Here is a 21040-nt window from a genome sequence, read left to right as displayed (position 1 = left end):
AAAACAGAATCAATTTACTGATCTCTAATCAATGCACAAACCACCAGGCCAGTGTTCAAAGGCTACAGGTTAAAAAACACCGATCTAAAGTAGCTGTTATTGGTTCTTCACGTGCAGTTGTTCATATTCTTTAGGCAGCATCAGTGTCTTCCCCCCCCCCCCAAAGGATGAACTAATGAATATTAAACTTGGTTCTAAACTTGGAAAATATATTGATGCTGTTTATATTCAGCTTTAGGTAATCCCAAGGATACTGCTATTGTTTAAAATTATTTAACCTTTATCTAAAAAAAAGTTGAAATATTGGAAGTATTGTTGAAATTATGGAAAAACATTAATAATATAATTTTATTTTGCAAAATACAGACTATATTGACACTTACTTATATAAAATGCTAGTCTTGTCTGGCTGACAGAAGTTTATGAATGTATGTTTCAATGCTGCAAAGTTATATCATGAAATCTTGTTCTATGTACCTCTTTTTCCTATATTTAGATTTCACAACTCAAAATCAACTTTATCAGATACACCAAAATGTTAGATGCAAATGGCTTATAAATCATGTGACTGTAACTCATAACTCAGGCTATATATATCCCAGAAGAATCAAATCATCCATTAGCAGCTACAGAAAAGACATTGTAGGTAACATATTACGAGAAACCAACATGACCTCGGAACGTGGAATGCTTGTAGTGCAGAAATGCCCAGATGGTATTTCAGCAACAAATACAATCATGGAATATGTGAGAACAACATTTGGTAAGGGTATAAAGGAAAGACAGATAAACCAAAAAACAATAAGCAACATATGTTGAAAAATCAGTATGTGATATCCAAGGAGAGCAGAGATATTTCTAAGATTATACAAGCTAACAAAATTCTACCAAAAAGGAAAGAACAGCCCAGTTCAATCAGGGAACACAGCAGCAGATCGGTGTGTATTTAATTGTCCAGACAATGCACTGCTTAAATTACAGCAATATACAACCTCACTGAACACAATTAGTTTCAGATCTACAAAATGAAATGCCTACAGTGAGCTTTTGAGCATTAGAACTAGATGCTAGTGGAGCAAAAAGGAGGTTGATGGCCCAATAAATTTCAGTTTCTAATAAAATTGTGCTGGCAGCAAGATTAGGGTATGGCAGCAGCATGTTATCGACTGGTGGTGAAAGTGTGTATATGACCACACAGTCTGCAAATATATTGCAGACTGTACGTCACATCATCATCATGTCGACTGCCTACTGCCTCGGGTAATGTAGAATAACAACTGTATCACTGCACTTGCATCATGGCAGATTGGTTCAAGGAACGTAATGGCAGACTTCTTCCATATTCAGTGACTCTTCAGTGGCTGAACCTTAATAACAGTGATAGGGCCATCTGGCATCAGGACCACTGCTATCCACTCTACAGGAATTGTAATATGCCATCCAGCATTCAAGGGCCAGTATTACTATCAGAATGAAAGATAATGAAATTCATAACAAAATAGCTCACTGCTGTGTTATAAGCAAGAAGTCCTATAAAATATTAGATAGGTGTACTTAAAGTGAGCATTGAGTGTATGTATAGAAGCCACTATAAAGCTTTTACACATGAGATGCAAGAACCAGCATTAAAATCTTCCATGCTTTATTTGACAGTCTGCACAATTAATTTATTTTTATATGTAACCAAAAAAATCAACATAATGAGGTTTTAAAATTGATTTCAGGGAACAACTGCAAGAAACCTCTACAAGGTTATTTTTCCAAAGCTACTGACATCAAAGTTAAATAAATATTAATGCAATTTTTATTTGAATCAGGAATAGGAAAATAGTTGTAGAAACTGATTGTCTTTTTGTTTGCAGGTGCTGGATAAAAATATTACACTTTGTCAAGTAGCATTCAAGAATTTTTTCCAGAAATTTCAAAAGTGCTGGAAATGAATCATATTTTTTGGTTTGAAATATGATTAGTCCAAAACTCAAGTTTAGTCTTCTACATGAATGCAGTTACAAACTTTGTATTATTCTTGTAAGCTGAAATTTAGTACATTTAAATGTGTGAAATTATCAGCAATATGTGCTACCAAAACTGCAAAAAGTTGCTCCCTTTACGGAAATGGTATATTCATGAAAAATATTTGTATTTCTCTTCACAGCTAAAACAAGCATGTAAACACTTTTCCACATTTTGCTCTTGGCACTTCTCTTCAAACAGATACTTACTCTAAACAAATCACAAATCTGTCCACATCAGAGTAGTGTCTCCAAAACCTCTTTTATTAACTCCTAGACTCTATTCACAAGAGGGCACCCAAGTTAATTAATGGCCCATCTCTTAGAAACTCTTTCACATAGGCATTCAGTTTCTGCTGCATGCATTTTCCAAAAATATTTTTATGGGCACTGTTGTTCTGAATTAGTATCTGATTCCATCTCTTTCTTCCATGCACTTCAACTAGTCAACATCCATTCAGGCTTCAACTCCAAACTTACTGAACTAACTCTCTCGTTCTTCATTTTTATCTTCTATTTCTGCTCTTTCGAACACCTTTCCCTCATATGTATGCCTGGATTATACAATAATTTTCAACTGATAATCAATTGACAGTGATACCAGATTAACTGTTTCTTGTTGCTTTATCTACCAACACTGAACATGACACCCTTTTTGAAGTTTGTAAAATAAATTCTTCTGCTAAGTGTAAGGCTTCCTCCTCTTTTGGTATCAGTGGAGTCAGTATAAAGCAAACAGAATTTTTGTTGTTGCTGGTGGCATTTTCTTGCATCATTATTACAGAAAGTAGATAGCATATGCCTCAAGTTTTTAGATACTTTAAATTTTTAAGTAGATAATTTTGCACACTATAAAATATACATTTTACATAAAATATACAAATTACATTGACAAATGTAAGGTACTGCATATGGGTAGCAGTAACCCCAGAGTAACATATCAACTGTGTGGTACTACACTCAAGGTGGTATAGAATGAAAAGGACCTGAGGGTAACTGTGCAGTCAGATATGAAGTTTTCTAAGCAGTGCAGACAGTCTGCAAGAGTAGCTCATGGGGCTTTGTCAATGACATACAGGAATTTTTCTAGCAGGGATAAGGAGGTGATTATCTCCTTGTATAAGGCCACGCCTTGAGTACTGTATACAGGTCTGGAGGCCTCATTTTACGAAGAATGTAGAGCTGCTGGACCGATTACAGAGAATGGCAACAAGATTAGTGAATGGAACAAAGGGTTGCTTTTAAGAAGAAAGGCTTAGGATTTACAAATTACAGTGTCTGGTGACTAAGCACCTGCGAGGCAATCTGATTGAGGTGTATAAGGCCTGGAATGGTTTGGGCATGCTCAATGCTGATGGGATTCTTCCTCTTGCTCAGAATAATCGCCTGAGAGGGCATAAATTCAAATTGAGGAAAGACAGTTGTAGGATATATGTGCGGAAGTTTGCCTTTAGCCAGCGTGTGGTTGACTGCTGGAACAAACTTCTATCTGTTGTTGCAGAAGTTGACAACTTAAATAAATTCAAGGAAGAACTAGACAAACATTTGGAGTGAATGAATAGGTGAAATTGGAAGGTTTTTTTTTTTTTTTTTTTTGGCTGATACTGTATAAGCTTGCTTTCTTGCATCATATGCCTCTACTAATGTTATCTGAGACTTCTATAGGATTTCACAGTGTTCTGCTATACATTTGGTGACTGCTCTTATCATTCTTGAGTGCATAGTAGTAGCTAAAAGATTTTGAGTGGGGCGTAACACCTTTTGGGCATTCACTCACCACGTTTTGACTTGCTTTTAAGTGCCAGTCTAGTGGAAAGTTGCTTTATTGGACATTTGTTTTTCTCATTTGTCACATGTAATAAAAATGAGAAAATCTGAATTAATAAACATTAAACTTTCTTAACTTGGAAAATAAGCCTGAAATGCTCATTATAATTTACAGAGAAAATACTACAATGAAAAAAGGTTTTGAAAGGTTTCACGAGGAAAATCTTTGACTTAATGATGAAGAAATAAATAACCCTGAAATGATCAAAAAATCAATGAAGTCCACACCATCTTTTTTTTTTTTTTTTTTTTTAAATGAAAACCTCAAACATGAGAGGTATTATAACCTATAGTACTTGGTACCGTGCTTGGGTTGGAGGTTGAGAAGATGAAAGAAGATATTTGTTGACATTAGACTTGAACTTCTGTAGACTGTAATTTTCAGGAAATACGTTCCAGAAAACAGCAGATTAATGAACAAACGAGGAAGATGAAAAGTTGGTTCTGTGAGTTTGAAGTTGGACAGTAAATGGATGTTGGCTGGTGGTGGCATGTGTTCGGACTGTTTTGAAAGAGAGAGGAAGAATAATAGAAGCCAATTCAGAAGAACAGTGCCCATGGAAGTATCTGTAGAAAAGGCATGCAGCAGAAACAGTATGTCTATGAGACAGCGAGTGGAGAGACTCTGTTAGAGAGGAATCATTAATTAACCTAACTGCCCTCTTCTGAATGGAATCTAGAAGCTATTTGATCAGACCAACAAGTGACCACTCAAGAAATTGTCGAAGAGAAATTTCTTTCATTTGGTTTAGTTCACCTTTTTTGACTGAGGATTTGGTCATGAGATGAGCAAGCAAAGTTTATTCTATGAATTTTCACTTTAAATCAAAAATAGCATCGAGTCTTCATTTCATCTGCGTTGTTCAAACAAGATGTATTGGTTCCTGCATTGTTAATAAAAAAAATTATAAAATGTTCATGGATATAGCCAGAAACCAAGGTTCAGAGCTTCCAATGGAAAATGTTATCAAGGCGAAAAAAGTGCACCAGTCAAAATCATGTGAAGGCTATGCTTCTGACTGTATTTTTTGTCAACAAGGGGCTAGCATCATCAAAATTGCTTCTTCAAGGTGTCACGTTAATGCAGCCTACTACTAAAAAGTTTAACACTGTGTGATCAACAAGTTCAGGAACTAAATAATATTTGAGAAATGATGAAGCTTCCCAGCTATTTAGTTGGATTGTCTTCGAAGTAGTCTACTTAATACCATATGCACCAAATCTAATGCTTCTGCAACTTCTGGAAGTATTCCTGATAGGGTTTTTTTTTAAATTGCTAATAGCTTCTGTGTCACATTCTAAATATAATTTGCTCAGTCAATGCAAATCTGTCCTTCTGGGGGGGGGGGGTTAAGCTTGGAGGAACAAAACATAGGGAGCTAAATCCAGTTAGTATGTCATTTGTGGATCCCAGTGATGGAATGCTTTGCAAGAAATTTTTCAACGGAAAGCACAGAGTGTGCAGAGGTACAGTCATGATGCAAGCACCAATTCCCTAATGTTTACTTTTCTGGCTGTTTTCTATGAACAGCATCACAGTTTCTGTAGAAATGTTTTGTAGTATTTCTGGTTCACTGTTTGACTATGCAGGGAAAATTCATAGTGAATAATGAATTTGAATTTCACAATTATTCAAGATTGTCTTGTATTTTTTAAGCCTCAGAGAAGAGAGAGCCTTCCAATGGGAGGTACTGAGCCTTTTTACTGCTCACTCTGGTCATCAGTAAGAATGCTAGGCATAAACCTGGCTGAAATGCATGGCATTCCCAAATATTGTGTTACAATGATTGACATGTTCCCAAAGAAATAAAAACCTCACTAGCAAATTCACAGATAGTTAAATATCACTCATTCCTGATCAGATCACAAATGCAAGTGACTGAATCATTGGTTTTTGAAGTTGAAGGTGGCCAGAGTAAAGATCATATTCAACACACAAACAACTCTCTTTTAAACTTTTCATATCCCTAAAAAAGTCTTCAAATGACACACATCTTCTCTGAAAGCCATTTTTAACATTTTGTGGGTTTCTGCTGCACTTTCCCTAATTTGAAACAAAATTTCTCTGATCAGTAAAATCATTCATTTCAAAATGTGAAAAAACACATACAACCTATTAAACAAGCATTAATTCAGACTGACAGATAGATAGATTGGTGATTCACACATTACTAAACAGGAATGCAATTATATTGCAGTCAGAGCATGCATTTGTTAAGGGGTGGGTCTTATCTAACCAATCTGATAGGTTACTATGATGCAGTGACCAAGGAACTGTTTGCAAAAAATAATTTTGATATCAGGAAGGCTTTTGATACTGTTGCACATAAAAGACTGCTTTATAAACTGGAGCAATGTGACATTAAGCGAAAGTTACTGCTATGGATAAAGGGATGGTTAATTGGAAGAAGAAGACAGCGAGTGGTTATCAATGGCACTACCCTTCAGTGGAGTCCCCCAAGTGTTCAGTGCTGGGCCCATTGCGGTTTTCAATATTTATCAATGATATTGATGAAGATATATCAGGCTTAATTTTAAAGTTTGCAGATGATACAAAGGTTGGCAGGGTGGTTAACGACAGTAATCAGGGTGAGCTACTGCAACAAGATCTAGGAAAATTGATTCAATGGGCTGAGAAATGGCAGTTGAAGTTTAACTGGGATTACTGCATATAGGTAGAAGTAATTCCAGAGTGCGTGGTGCTACACTCAGGGTAGTGGAAAATTAAAACAACCTGGAGGTAATCATGCAGTCAGATATGAAATTCTCTGAGCAGTGCAGGTTGCCAGGACAGCTGATGGGGTTTTGTCAACGATATACTGAAACTTTGCTAGCAGGGATAAGGAAGTGATTATCCCTTTGTACAAAGCCATGGTTAGGCCACATCTTGAGTACTGTATACAGTTCTAGTTGTTGTTGTTGGTATTGGGCTTAATGACACAAGGGCTACTGAGGCCAAATTGTGTCTGTTCATAGTTTATTCACAAGCAGCATATTGTTAGAGATGCCACCACAAACAATCTGAAATATGGCACAATGGTTGGCTCCTTTGCTACAACAGTGCACTGTGTCACATGTCACTTGCCATCTGGAAATTTTAAATTGATGAAACATTTCTGCTATGCTGCTTCTAACCTATAACCTGATGTGATACCATGTGAATTATGGCTATTCCCAAAATTAAAACATGACAGGAAAGGAAGATGATCTGAGTTGATTCAAGAAACTGAATCAAACACGAAAAACCACTTTAAATACCTAACACAAAAATACTCTCAAAAATGTTTGGGAGGCATGCTGTGTGGTTGCAGAAGGACATTATATTGAAGAATATTAATGATACAAATATTAATCATTGAATAAAGTAAATTTTTTGCAACATTTGCTGAACTCTGATCAAATTTTGTATAGAAATCTGCTTTATAATATCTTATTATGCTTTGCATTTTTTAACAAAGTTTATTTTTAATGGAAAATATATACAATGCTTACCCTGGGTGCTATAAACTGATGGCCAAGCTTGTCCTAGTGTTTCATATGCAATTCCTCGAAACTCTAGAAATTCCGTTAAATCTGTAGTTTCATTTTCACTTTCATTTTCTTCACCATTTCCATTTGGATCCTATATATATGATAAACATGAAAATTTGCATGCAAAAAGTTTGAGAATATCTTATTACAATATTTCCCAAACTGTGGTGTGCACACTCCCAGAGATATGGAAGGTGAGAAAAATAAGTAATTAAAAATAATAATAAAACATTCACACATAAGTATAAGGATGAAGAATCCAGTGATGTTTGCCTCTGTAGTTTTGTGCAAGCAGATACTGTCTTGCACAAAACTACAGAGGCAAACATCACTGGAACATATAATGTATTTCCTGGACAATAAGATGCACTCATGCTTTAGAAAGCAAATTCTGAGAAATTTTTTTTTTTTTATTGCATATGCCTGAAACAAAAATTCACAAGTACTTACTAAACAAAATATCAGTGTAAAACGAAGCTTTTACCCATCCTATAACCCAATAATGCATCATAGCTACTGTCACACTCATCATTGTGAATGCTATCTATGGCGATCTAAACTTTCAACTTTCTTCAAAGACATCATCTTCAGGCTATCAAAATCATTGCTGATTCCATCTTTCTTGAAAAACATGCCAACTGACTTGTGTTTACTAACTCACACTAATTTTTCTTCCATTTACAACACCTGGGAAATGGTTGGTCACTTCATTCATCCTGATGGTATCAAATCATGCTTTGGTGCATCCATTTATTTAGTCCACTCATCACATATGAATACCGTAAAGAGTTTGTTAATTGGGGTGTTCAATTACTTGCAGCTGGCTAAGGCTTCCTAGAATTACAGCTAACTCCATGTTAAATTCAGAAATCATCCTTTCTGCTGCATCTCTTATGTGATCTTAAATGATAAGACAATAAAAGAGAAAGCTTTTTTTTCCAAAGGCTACCTGTACCTTTTGGCCATACAGTCTCTAGTCACAGCTAAAGATAACATCACTGTGTGCACTTAGTATAACTTTAGAAAATTTTAGCAACATTTTCCAAGATATGGTCCAGAAAATATGGTAATTCAAAATAAACAAACAAATGGTAAAAGTCAGTGTTCAAGAGTAAGAATAAGGGTGGATCACCATGGATATAACAACAGTACAGCATAGAAACAGAAACAAAAAGAATTATAATAAATTTTATAAAAAGATTAGAAGTCCAATATGAATGTCTAACCTTTAAGCCATGGAGGAGAATGGCTAAGGTGAAATACTACACAGGTGTGATGGAAAATTGGTTAGAATGACAAAGTGTGGGAAGTCAAGAACACACAGAAAATAAAGTTAAAACAAAAATTGTAAATAAGCTGGGAAAAAAAGGGAACAACAGTGAAAATAAACCAAGCAAAGGTATGACCAGATAAATATTTTAAATTAATTTATAATGTAAATATGCTAAGGGCACATAGTGGTCATGGTCAAAAGTCAAAAAGTAAATAGAAATAAATCAACTCCTGCTGTGAGCCAAAGCCAGAAAGTGAAATGTTGCAATATGGAAATCCAATGGTAAATAACATCCAAAGTAAAAGAGCCAGGTTATAACAAGAAATATAGATTGAATGCAGAAGGTTGTTGTTATTTGGTTTTTAGGAGCATTAGCAACTAAGGCCATATTGCTCCGGGATATGCGTGATCATTCTCTGATCTTTCCGCATCCTCCATATTTGGTGGTGACGGGCCCGAACCCCGGTCTAATCAAGCGTGTGCTACGCACTGCTGCTCCTTCCCACCTGGCTACGGAGGCGCCAGAAGGTTGTGAGGAGATAAATAAAAACAGATCACCATGGATATAACAATATAGCAAGAAAAAGAATAAAGCCCATCGTAATTATAATAAATGCCAAAATAAAATCAAAGGACTTCGATGGCCACTAGCAATAGACATCAGAGAAAGTGTGAAATATCACTACAATAATCATCCAATAGTAAAAGGAAAAGAAAAAGAAAGCCAGCAATGAATCTATTCGTCTCAGAAAACTACTAGATCCATAACTGATAACGCAATATTTCAAAAACCAGAGAACTAAGCAGAAATTCTACTTGTTTTAATGTCTATATCTTCTACGCTGCATATAAAGGAAAGGAAAGGAAAGAACCTATACTACAACTGGAAACAAGAATACCATACCATATAGATTAAATGTAAATACTGAAAATATTAACATCATTCAGTTTTAACCTAAGCAGAATCTCAGTAGGTAATGATATGCATAAAATTATATCAAATGCAGGAACTCCCTGACTTACGTAAGGGTTGTGTTCCGCAGAACGCTATCTAAGTTGGATTTTATGTAAGTCAGAATTTCCCTAAATAAGCATTTACGGAAATTCCACACTCGCAACTATGCACACTGAATTTGATAGAAGAAAAAAAGAAATATTCGATGAACATTTAAATAGAATTTTTCAATTTTTTTATATCTCATGTGCAGGAAAAATTACAGAAGTGTACAAAATTACAAAATTTTCAAAATTATAAAATTACAAAAAGAGAGAGGAGACAGGCATAATATCAGCAAGTTTTACCTTTCGAACATCATTGCGAGAATTAATTCTCAAGCTGATAAGTACGTCGCTGCGGAAGTTGAGGGCTGCGGAGATTTAGAAGGGGTTTTTTCCAACACACCAAATCTTCTCTGCAGCTGCAGAATATCGGCACTGGCGACTTCACCGCATAATTTAATGTTTTCGAAACCAGTGTGATGCTTAAACCTATTAAATCACCCATTGCTTGCCACGAACTTGGCTTGGGGGTTTGCCGTACTTATCGTACCTTCATAAATACTTCTTGCTTGAATGCCCGTTACATTCAGGGGCACTTGCTTCTGAATCTGATTTTCCATCCATATTATTAATAGCTTTTCCATCTTCGATATAGCACCTGAACGCTGTTCCGTGATCACTGTTGATCTTAAATGCATTGATCCTTTAACATGTTCTTTTATACGTGCACTGTCTCTTAAAATAGTATTCACTGTTGAAGCAGTGAGACCTAATTCCATGCAATATACGACAAACTTTGTCCTGCTTCATACTTCTTAATTAATCATCTTCATTTCTAAATCAATTTTGTTTCATTTCCTTGCACTGCCAGCACTTGCACTTTCTGCTGGTCCCTTTCCCTTCACCATTGTAATAAGTAAATAGGAATGACAAGATGATTCTGAAATTTTATTTATGTTTTTTATATGACTGAAAATTTCAGTGAAGGGGAACTCATTTCATCATAACAGCGTAACATAAAAACTCACACATTTCCAGTTATCGGTATTATTGCAAATACAATAAGATTGAGTTTACTACCCGTTTATAACAGATTGCACTAGCAGAAAAGCCCAATAAACTGGAAAGTGCAAATTGTTTTTATTGTTTTATGGTCGTGACCTCCAGAAACGTGTTTTAGAAAAATATCACAAAGGCATTCAAAATTGATTCTTATAATGGAATATATGATAACAATGAAAGTATAGCACAATTTCCATTACAAAAATTACCTTTTAGAGAGATAAATAGCTTAGTTATATAGCGAAAATTTCAACTTCCGAGGTCTTGGAATGAATTAACAAAAAAAAAAAAAAAAAACGTGTTATTGGGTTCACAATACCTCCATTTATTCCTACGGGATGTAAAATATGTTTCCACGATTTTTTTAAGTTTGCACTGGCTGGCAAAAACTTATGTAAAGCCGAATTTGCATAAGTTCGAGTATTATGTAAGTCGGGGAGTTCCTGTACCATCGAATACATTTTTTTCACTCTGACTTTCGACCATGGCCACTATGGATCCTCAATTAGGATTCTAAATTAATTTAAAAAAAAAAAAATATACCATGATCATATTTTTGCTTTGTTTGTTTTCACTATTGTTTCCTTTCTTATTTCCCCAAGTCCTATAGACATTTTATAATATTTTACGAGAAGCACAGAACTAGGGCATTTTGAATAGATCATCAACCAAGTAGCATTCAACACCACAAAAAAAAAAAGAAAACAATAGTAAAAGGAAGAGAAAACAAAGTGAGTCAGCCGTGAATCTATTCTTCTCAGAAAACTGCTAGAACCATAACTGATCCAGAAAAAAGAACCAGAATTCCACATAAGCTGCATCTCATTTTTATTTATTTCTTTAAGTATAATACTATTCTTTTTTTAAATCCTTACTCTCTTGACTGCCTCTGATATTTTGTAAACAAAGAATTTAGCTTGACTCTGAAGCAACTTGTCACACAGCTGCCAACAAAGGAAAAAGTTGGGCACTGAATAGGTTAGCAAAGTTCATTTGTATTTTGAAATCTCTTACATTTTTTGGTTTTGGCTATTCTTTGGGTCAATCTACTGTTGTTCTAACCTTCGCATAGATTGAACATATACAAAAATCACCTAAATCAACTAATAATTCATAACAAAAAGTGTTTATTTTTTTATAATCTTCATTACATTAATTTTATTTTTAATTAATTATGCAAAAAGGTTTCTTTGACCACAGTTTTAAAAGTTAAAGTGAAATATTAATATTTGAAATGTTTAAAAATGAAATTTATTTTACAAGTGGGCTAATCAATTCTAAGCAAAAATAAAGATACAGTGGAATCTTGATTATTCATGCTGGGTTTTTTTATTTTTCATTATTTAACTTGTTTTTTGTCTTAATAGCGTCATTATTTATTTATTTTTCTTATAAACTAGTGAACAGCTGAATATCAGATTACACAATGAATATCGGGTCCACAATGCACAAACTTCTCTTCCCTGATTGTTTTCATTAAAACAGCAGTAACATGTCACACTGTTTTTGTTTTTTACTCTGCATGGATCTTTAAATTACAAAATTTTGGCTAAACATAAACATTACATTTCATATTAAGAGAAAATTACAAACAATATATGTGTAGGGAATTGTTGCCTTAGGAAACAACAAAAGTTCCCACAACAACTGTTGTGCCTTATTCACACTATGTTTTACTGTTCAGAAAGACAAGATTTGTCTCCAAAATATCTGTTAGTTTATTTTTTGAACAGACTTCATAGTTTAAGTAGCCCCTAATGAAGACTGTATATGAAAATTATCATAAAAATTCAACTATAGTTATTTATTTATTTTTTTAATTTTCAGTATTTTCCCTGTCACTTTACAACAGGTTATATGACAGTATTTTTATAAAAATACTATTGTATAACCTGTTATAAAACGACAATATGCTACACATATTGGCCAAAAAAATATGAACCTTTATTCAAGATTAAATCGAGCTGCTTGATTTAATTCAAGATTAAATCAAGCAGGTATGGATTCTATAAGGTGTTTTAGTGCATTTTGGTCGCATTAAAACCATTCTTCCAGCAAAATATTGTATATTTGCAACAAAGTCAAATACAGAGTAGTAGGCCTCCAGTAGCCGAGTGGTCAGGAGCGGGAGTGTAATAGCACACGTTCCTTGAGTAGACCGGGGTTCAAGCCCCTGACTGCTAAATACGGTCAATCTGCCAACCCGCACTGGACCAGCATGGCAGATTATGGTCCATTTCCCTCAACATGAATTGTTGAGGTTTCCATCCTGCAGTGGGTTGATAATGGCTGCAGTTTACTCCCCCCCCTTTTTTTTTTACCAAACAAAGAGGACTTTGTTGCCAAATAGCTCTCTCCAGCATATCCCACACATTCTCAATAGGATTGAGATCAGGTGAGAGTGGGGCCAGCGAAGATGGTGGAAATCCATGTCATGTTCTCCGAACCATTCTTTCATGATTCTGGCACGATGTGCTGTTGCACTCATCCATAAAATGGCCATCATCTTCGGGATAAAAGTGTAACATTGCAGGTTGCAGTAGATCTCCGATAAAAAATTCAGGTAATCCCTGCATGACATTCGACCTTCCACAGGTATCAACAGATCTGGTCTGTAACAACAAAACATTCCCCATACTATGATACCATCTCCAGATGCTTGGGTTGTCTTAACCAGGCAAGTAGGGTCCATCGCTCTGGGAGGTTCTCACCACACACTCTGCCTATGATCAGTGTAAAATAAAGTGTATCGTGATTTGTCTGACCACGACTCTGTTTCATTGTGCCACTGTTCAATCACGATGTTCTTGGCACTACTGGAAGTGGATTTTTCTGTTTTCTTCTGAAACAAGTAGTTTCCAAGTGCAGCAAATAACATTGGGTATTGGCAACTGCCAATACCCAATGTTATTTGCTGCACACTGTACGTCCTATTTTTCAGTACTGTCTTCCTTAGAGTATGACAACTTCACTCTTTTCCTTAGAGTATGACAACTTCGCACTTGAAGTATTGCTTTTCTACCACATTTATGTCTTTGAGATGTGGAAGAACAGCCTGGATTCCACTCATTAAAAACCTTTGAGATGAATACTTTTCAGAAACCTGTGATGTCCTTTGTTTCTTGAATCATGGCTTCTGCTAAATATGCACCCATGACAACACCTTTTTTCCAAAGTTTCATAGATCACACATTTTTCCAATTCTGGCTTCAGATTACTGCAGTCAAACAGCCTGTGCAGTCTTTATACTCAAGGCTACATATTATCACTCCACTTCACAGTTTTATTTTCAGCTATTTGCATTTCTTCTGTTTATGACTGTCTTAATACAAAGGATCATATTTCAATTGATTTTGAAATGATTAATTTGAAAATAAATTTTTATCACATACAGGAATGTAAATTTTATTTAATAAAATTCACATATGTAATTCAAAAGACTATGGCTCTGAAGCCTTCAAAAGATTATCTTGTGCAACTCTCATGCCTCAGAAGCATATCTTGTGTGGCTCTCAAGTTTACAAAGCTTGACAATCCCTGATATAGATATTATTATACATACAAACTGTGCATTGTATTTTTTTGATTAATTGGCACCTGCACCCTGTTATTAGCATTATATAATTAAGGTTCCATTTTATATATATAAAAAACATCATACTTACTTTTCTTAAAGAAGGTTCCAAAATTTCATACAAAACAGAAAATTTATCTAGTTCATACTTTTCTAAAACTGAACCAGTTCCTTTAAGAGCGTCTTTCTTGTATTGCAGTTGTTCTTTTTTACATTCTCTAAGAAAGACTTGAACTATCTGAAATATTTTCAGACCACTACTTATTATATAGTACTACTTAAAAAACATTTAATTATATTTTAACACAAAAATATTTAAATTATTTTATTATATTTCATTTTACAAACAAAACATTTAACAAAATATCAAAATATATTTATTTCATAATGGTTGAAGAGCTGGTCACAAATATAGCAAGTTCATGTTCTTAATGCAGCATTACGACAAAATTTTGATATTCAGTGTTAATTAAATAAAAATGCTAATTCCTCCATCCAAAAACATACACTGCTCAACGTTTCAGAATACAGTTTTTTTTTGTTTTTTTATTTTGACAAACACAGCTGGTATTTAATGCATAAGTGGATATCAAAATTTTAAAAGTAGGGCAACAACAGTCACCTTCTAGATGTCCAATAAAAAAACTTTTAAAATAGTATTATATCAAAAAATTACAAAACAACCAATTACAAATGGGCACAGAAACAAAAGGTGGTAGATGACTCTCATCAACCGGTGCAATACCACCACTTTGCTTATTGGAGGCTTGAAGTGGTGAAACCCATGTTTAGTCTCTAGAGCAAAGTTTCCAGCATCCCCCTTCCCCCAAACTTCTCTTTCAACCCATGCATGGTACTAAGTACTATAGGTTTTAATACCTTTCGTGTTTGGGGTTTTCATTAAAAAAAAAAAAAAAAAAAATGGACTTCTAATTTTCTACAAAAGAATGACATTTGAGAGGACTCCACAAATTTATAAATAGGTTTTTATTACTCAACGTTTTTTTTTTTTGCAAAAATAACGAAAACTAACATACATTTTAACAAAGCCTTACCAAATTAAGTTTATTGTATTTTTTCCAAATATATTTTTATTCGGATGACAATTATAATTTTAAGGGGTGATGCACTTTCTTTGAACACCAGTGTATATACATATACATTGATGAAAAGTGTTACAATAGGAACATTGGGACGATGAATGGAAAGAGTAGAGAGATTGTGGATTTGATGCAAAGAAGAAGAGTGAAGATCCTATGCCTACAAGAGACAAGGTGGAAGGGAAATAAAGCAAAAGAGCTCAGTGAAGGGTACAAGTTGTTCTTTAGGGGAGCGGATGAGAGAGGAAGAGATGGAGTAGGTATTGTAGTTGATAAGGAGTTAAAAGATAGAGTGTGTGAGGTTAACAGAAGGAGTGACAGGATTATGAGCATCAAACTGGAAGTGGGTGGACACTTGACCACAATTTTATGTGCGTATGCCCTGCAAGTAGGATGCGGGGAAGAAGTAAAGGACAGTTTTTGGATGGAAATGGATCAAGTGGCCATGGAAATACCTGAGAAAGAGAGGTTGATTGTTGGGGGTGATTTAAATGGACATTTAGGAAGAAGCAAGAAACAGAGAAGGGGGGGGATTGTTATTTTTTGGTTTTTTTTTTTTTTTTTGAAGCATTAGCAACTAAGGCCATATTGCTCCGTGGATATATGGTGGTCATTCCCTGACCTTTCCGCATCCTCCGTATTTTGGTGGTCAAGGGCTTGAACCCCGGTCTAATCAAGCAGTGTGTGCTATGCACTGTTGCTCCCGTCCACCTGGCTAGGGAGGCACTGGGAGGGGGGGGGGGAAGAGAGTAGAACATGCAGTGGCATTCGACCTGGCGATAGTTAACTACTTCGAAAAGAAAGAAAGCAAGCTAATAACATACAAGAGTGGGGAAAGGACAAGCCAGATTGACTATATCATGTGCCGTAGGAGGCATCTAAAGGAAATGAGGAACAGCAAGGTGATAAACGGAGAAAGTGTGTCTGCACAACATAGATTGCTTGTGGTCGATTGGAAGGTTGCAGCAGACAAAAGTAAGAAATATTCAAGACAGAGGGAGAAAAGGATAAAATGGTGAAGATTGAAAGAGAAGGGTTTGAGGAAGGAGTTTAGGGAAAAGGTGCTAAAAGGAATAAAGTTACTGGAAGATGTGCAAGAGTGGTGAAAGTTAAATAGTTGTATTATAAGGAAAGTTTGAGAAGGGGAAAACATCAGGAAAGGGGGTGCCAAAGGGAAAGGAGGCTTGGTGGTGGAATGAGGAAGTGCAATCGGTGATAAAACAAAAGAAGGAGATGAAGAAAAGATGGGATTTAACAGGTAGCCAGGAAGATAAAGAAGCATATAAATTAGCAAATAAGGAGGCAAAAAGGGCTGTGGCAATAGCAAAGGTGAAGGCAGTGGATGAGGCCTATGGGGAACTGGAAAGGAAAGATGGAGATAGGCAAGGCAATTGATGAGAATAACCAAAGCGAGAGACAAGGCATCAAAGGACTTCTCATCAATAAAACAGATAAAAGATGAGAGGGGAGTGGTTATACAGGACCAGGAGAAGGTTAAGGAAAGGTGGAAAAACTATTTTAAGAAATTATTAAATGAGGAAAACCCAAGAGCATTATGCGAGGATGGAGAGACAAATGAAAGAGTAGTGGAAGGCATAAGCAGGAAAGAAGTGGAAAGCGCACTCAGAAAAATGAAGAGGGGGAAAGCAGTAGGTGTTGATCAGATACCAGTAAAGGTACGGAGAAGAAGGGATCGATATCTTATGGGACTTTATGGAAAAACTGTGGCAGCTGGAGAGGATACCCAATGAGTGGAGGGAAAGTATACTAATGCCAATCTATAAAAGAAAGGGTGATGTGCAGGAATATGGGAACTACAGGGGAATAAAGTTAATGTCTCATTCGATGAAGATCTGGGAAAGAATTGTGGAAGGAAGGATAAGGCAGGAGAGGAACAGTTTGGTTTCATGCCGGAAAGAGGAACAACAGATGCAGTTTTTGCTTTAAGGCAGGTGATGGAAAGATACAGGGAGATGCAAGTAGAGTTGCACATGGTGTTCATAGACCTGGAAAAAGCATATGATAGGGTGCCCAGACAAGAGGTATGGGGATGCATGAGGGAGAAGGGTGCATCAGAAAAGTAAGACTTGTGAAGGAAATGTACGAGGGAGCGGTGACTAAGGTTAAGAGTAGTGCATGTATGACTGAGCGGTTCTCTGTAGAAGTTGGACTGCACCAGGGATCAACTCTCAGCCCATATCTGTTTTATTTGGTAATGGACGTGTTGGTGAGAGAAGTGAAGAGTAGAGCACCATGGAGTATGCTGTTCACAAATGATATCGTACTGTGCGACCCATCCCAAGGAAAGGTAGAGAAGAAATTGGAGGAATGGAGGAAATCATTGGAAGAGAGAGGCATGAGGATAAGTAGAACAAAGACAGAATATATGAAAGACGATTACAAGGGCCCAGGAGAAGAAGATGGAAGTGGCGGAGATGAGGATGCTAAGATGGATGTGTGGTGTCACAAATGATATCGTACTGTGCGAACCATCCCAAGACAGGATAAGAAATGACATCAGAGGTACGGTTAAGGTAGGGCCTCTGAGTAAAAAAATGCAGGAATCTAGGTTGAGGTGGCTTGGACATGTGGAACAAAAAAGTGAGGAGTATGTGGGGAAGAGGTGTGAAAAGTTGGAGGTGATAGGGAAGAGGGGAAGACCTAAGCTGAGATGGAAGGACAAGGTGGCAGATGATTTAAAAGAGAGAGGATGGAGGAGAGAGGAAGCCCAGGATAGAGAGGAATGGAGGAAAAGAATTAAGGATGGAAATGCCAACCCCATATAAACGTGGGAAGAAGGCAAAGATAAAGAAGAAGTATATACATATATATGAAGTAAAAGTAATGATTTTTTTTTTTTTTGATTTGGTAGTTGTTGGCGCATCGGCTTCTGTGGCCATATTGCACCTCCCAAGGTTTTTGCAGTACTTTGATCCAAGCCCGAGGCGGGAATCGAACCCGCGACCTTTGGGTTGCCGGGCAGGTACTTTACCCACTCGGCTAGCCCGGTCGGCGAAGTAAAAGTAATAAATCTATTGAAAAGTGCAAAGATGGAGGCGTAAATTACATAAAATGCCAAAACTAATAGGAGAAGAATAGCAGAAATTGGAGATATTGAGAAAGAATATCTCCAATTTCTGCCGTGAGAAAGAATGTGAATATCCTATATGATATAATGAATTAAACAAAATTATAGGCTGAATTGGATAGCCAATTAGAGAGAAGGGAAGTAATAGTAATAGTGGCATGTGATGCAAGAAAGCAAGCATATGCTTATGTAGCATCAACAAAAAAAAAAAAAAAAAAATTCACACAACCATTCCCTCTCAAAGATTGTCCAGTTCCTCCTTGAATTTATTTAAGCTACCAACTTCCACAACGACAGATGGAAGTTTGTTCCAGCAATTAACCACCCGCTGGCTAAAGGCAAATTTCCACACATCTATTCTGCAACTGACTTTCCTCAATTTGAATTTATGTCCCCCTTAGGTTTGTAATCTGAGCTAGCAGAGGAATCCTATCAGAATTGAGCATGCTCAACCCATTCAAGAATTTATGCACCTCAATCAGATCACCTCGCAGGTGCCTAGTCTCCATGGTCTTGATGGAAATGTTTCTGGCACCTCCCTCATTGAAGTCGGTGGTGATTCATGCCACTGTCACTCTCCGGTTGGCTGAAATAATGCAAGACAGACGGTGATGGCCACGTTCATCCACCACCTCTCTCTGCCCATAGCACCGTACACGATGAGATGATATTCAGGAAATAGCATATTCCTGATACACTCTTGATACTATCAAATGGGATAGTGCAATTTCTGTACCATCTCCGCGATAGAGTGACCCATGCATCAGGCACCCACTATCATCCCTTTTTCAAAGTCGGTTAACTCATGACATTTATCCATACTGACATCGAATTACCATCTACATGAATGCAGTGATGTGGTGTACCTATATACTTGCCAAGCGGTGGGTTCATCCACTAGCGAGAGGGTGACAGCATCGCATGCATTGCCCAGAAACCAGATATCCCATGAATTCTGTCCTTTCAATGTATGTTCACAAGCTAATCTGTATGTTGTGCATGCTGAAAAATCTAGAATTGAAAAAAAAAAAAAAAAAATATATATATATCTGATAATTAAAATAAATATGATATTTAAAATAAAAACATCAGCCAGTAGTACGGCAATAATGCAGAGCGAAACGAAACGCAAAATAATATAAAATAAACAAACAGGGAAGGGAAAGTTGAGATAATAGGACAAAAAGGTAGTCGATAATCCCCTGTATAATTTAGTCAATTAAGTCATTAAACCCAATTAATAAAATGATGTAAATTTAAAATAATGCCAATTATAAATAATTTAGCGGTACCCCCCTCAAAGGTACCAGTTCCAAAAGACGTGAAATATCACCAAAAAAGGGTTAAAGAAACTACCAAAAAACTAAAATATCAAAATGATAGACTGACCATCATGCCCCATATCGACAGAGGACCACGAGGCCAATATTCTATGACCATTATTCCATGACCATTATTGGTCATGGAATAATGACCAAGGTTCAAGACCAATGGTCAAGATTCCACGACCATTATTGGCCTCGTGGTCCTCTGTCGATATGGGGCATGATGGTCAGTCTATCATTTTGATATTTTAGTTTTTTGGTAGTTTCTTTAACCCTTTTTTGGTGATATTTCACGTCTTTTGGAACTGGTACCTTTGAGGGGGGTACCGCTAAATTATTTATAATTGGCATTATTTTAAATTTACATCATTTTATTAATTGGGTTTAATGACTTAATTGACTAAATTATAGAGGGGATTATCGACTACCTTTTTGTCCTATTATCTCTACTTTCCCTTCCCTGTTTGTTTATTTTATATTATTTTGCGTTTCGTTTCGCTCTGCATTATTGCCGTACTACTGGCTGATGTTTTTATTTTAAATATCATATTTATTTTAATTATCAGATATAATTAGGCATCATGTGGAGGATGTGCATTTGCTGCCTCTAATGATAGCTACATAGCTATACTTATTTATTTATTTTTATTACTTTTGCCTAACTTTTACCTCACATAATATATATATATATATAAAAAATACAGTAGAACGTCTGTTATCCAAAATAATTTGAAAGACTGATTTTTTTTATTATTATTTTTTTAATTAATGGTAGTATTTGAGACAAGTGTTTATTATGCTACGAGAGTATTTCTGTCTGTTTTTTTATGTCGTATATCTGGTGAAATGTTGGATTAGGACTGATGTGTTTTCTGAGAAACAATGAGTGATAGAGTTTAGTCATTCGCTTCCATGAACCCAATTTTCCATGACATTTTGTTCTCTTCATTTCATATTATGTTTAGCATTAGCATTAGTAGAGGCATTTGATGCAAGAAAGCAAGCTCATGCAGCATCAGCCAAAAAAAAAAACCACTTCCGCTTCACCCCTCTGTTCATTCGAAATACCTGTCCAGCTAAGCCTTAAACTTATTTAGGCTATCAACTTCCACGACAAGTTTAGTTTAGCTCCAGATTCAGTAAGAATAATACTGGCCCGAAACTGTGCGATTTATTATTTTTCTCGGTTTTTTTTTTTTTTTTATTGTAAAATGTAAAAAAATGTCAAGGAAAAGAAACAGCACTGAAA

The 21040-nt window shown here is 35.9% G+C and overlaps 1 protein-coding gene across 1 annotated transcript in view; it reads right to left on the bottom strand.

The window, feature by feature from the left end:
* The window catches only part of LOC150086083 (proteasome adapter and scaffold protein ECM29), a 367922-nt gene that overhangs the window by 43558 nt on the left and 303324 nt on the right, over nucleotides 1–21040 (bottom strand). The window contains exons 43-44 of the mRNA XM_090374364.1: nucleotides 14370–14516; nucleotides 7332–7461 (exon numbers count right to left, since the gene is read on the bottom strand). Coding sequence (XP_090230490.1) covers nucleotides 7332–7461; nucleotides 14370–14516 — 277 coding nt within the window. The remainder of the gene's footprint in view (nucleotides 1–7331; nucleotides 7462–14369; nucleotides 14517–21040) is intronic.

Source organism: Mastigoproctus giganteus, chromosome 5 (assembly GCF_048544385.1).
Source record: "Mastigoproctus giganteus isolate SK-2022 chromosome 5, ASM4854438v1, whole genome shotgun sequence".
NCBI classification, from domain to species: domain Eukaryota; kingdom Metazoa; phylum Arthropoda; class Arachnida; order Uropygi; family Thelyphonidae; genus Mastigoproctus; species Mastigoproctus giganteus.
Note: the sequence above shows the minus strand (reverse complement) of the source record. Positions and strands in the feature narration are given on the sequence as shown.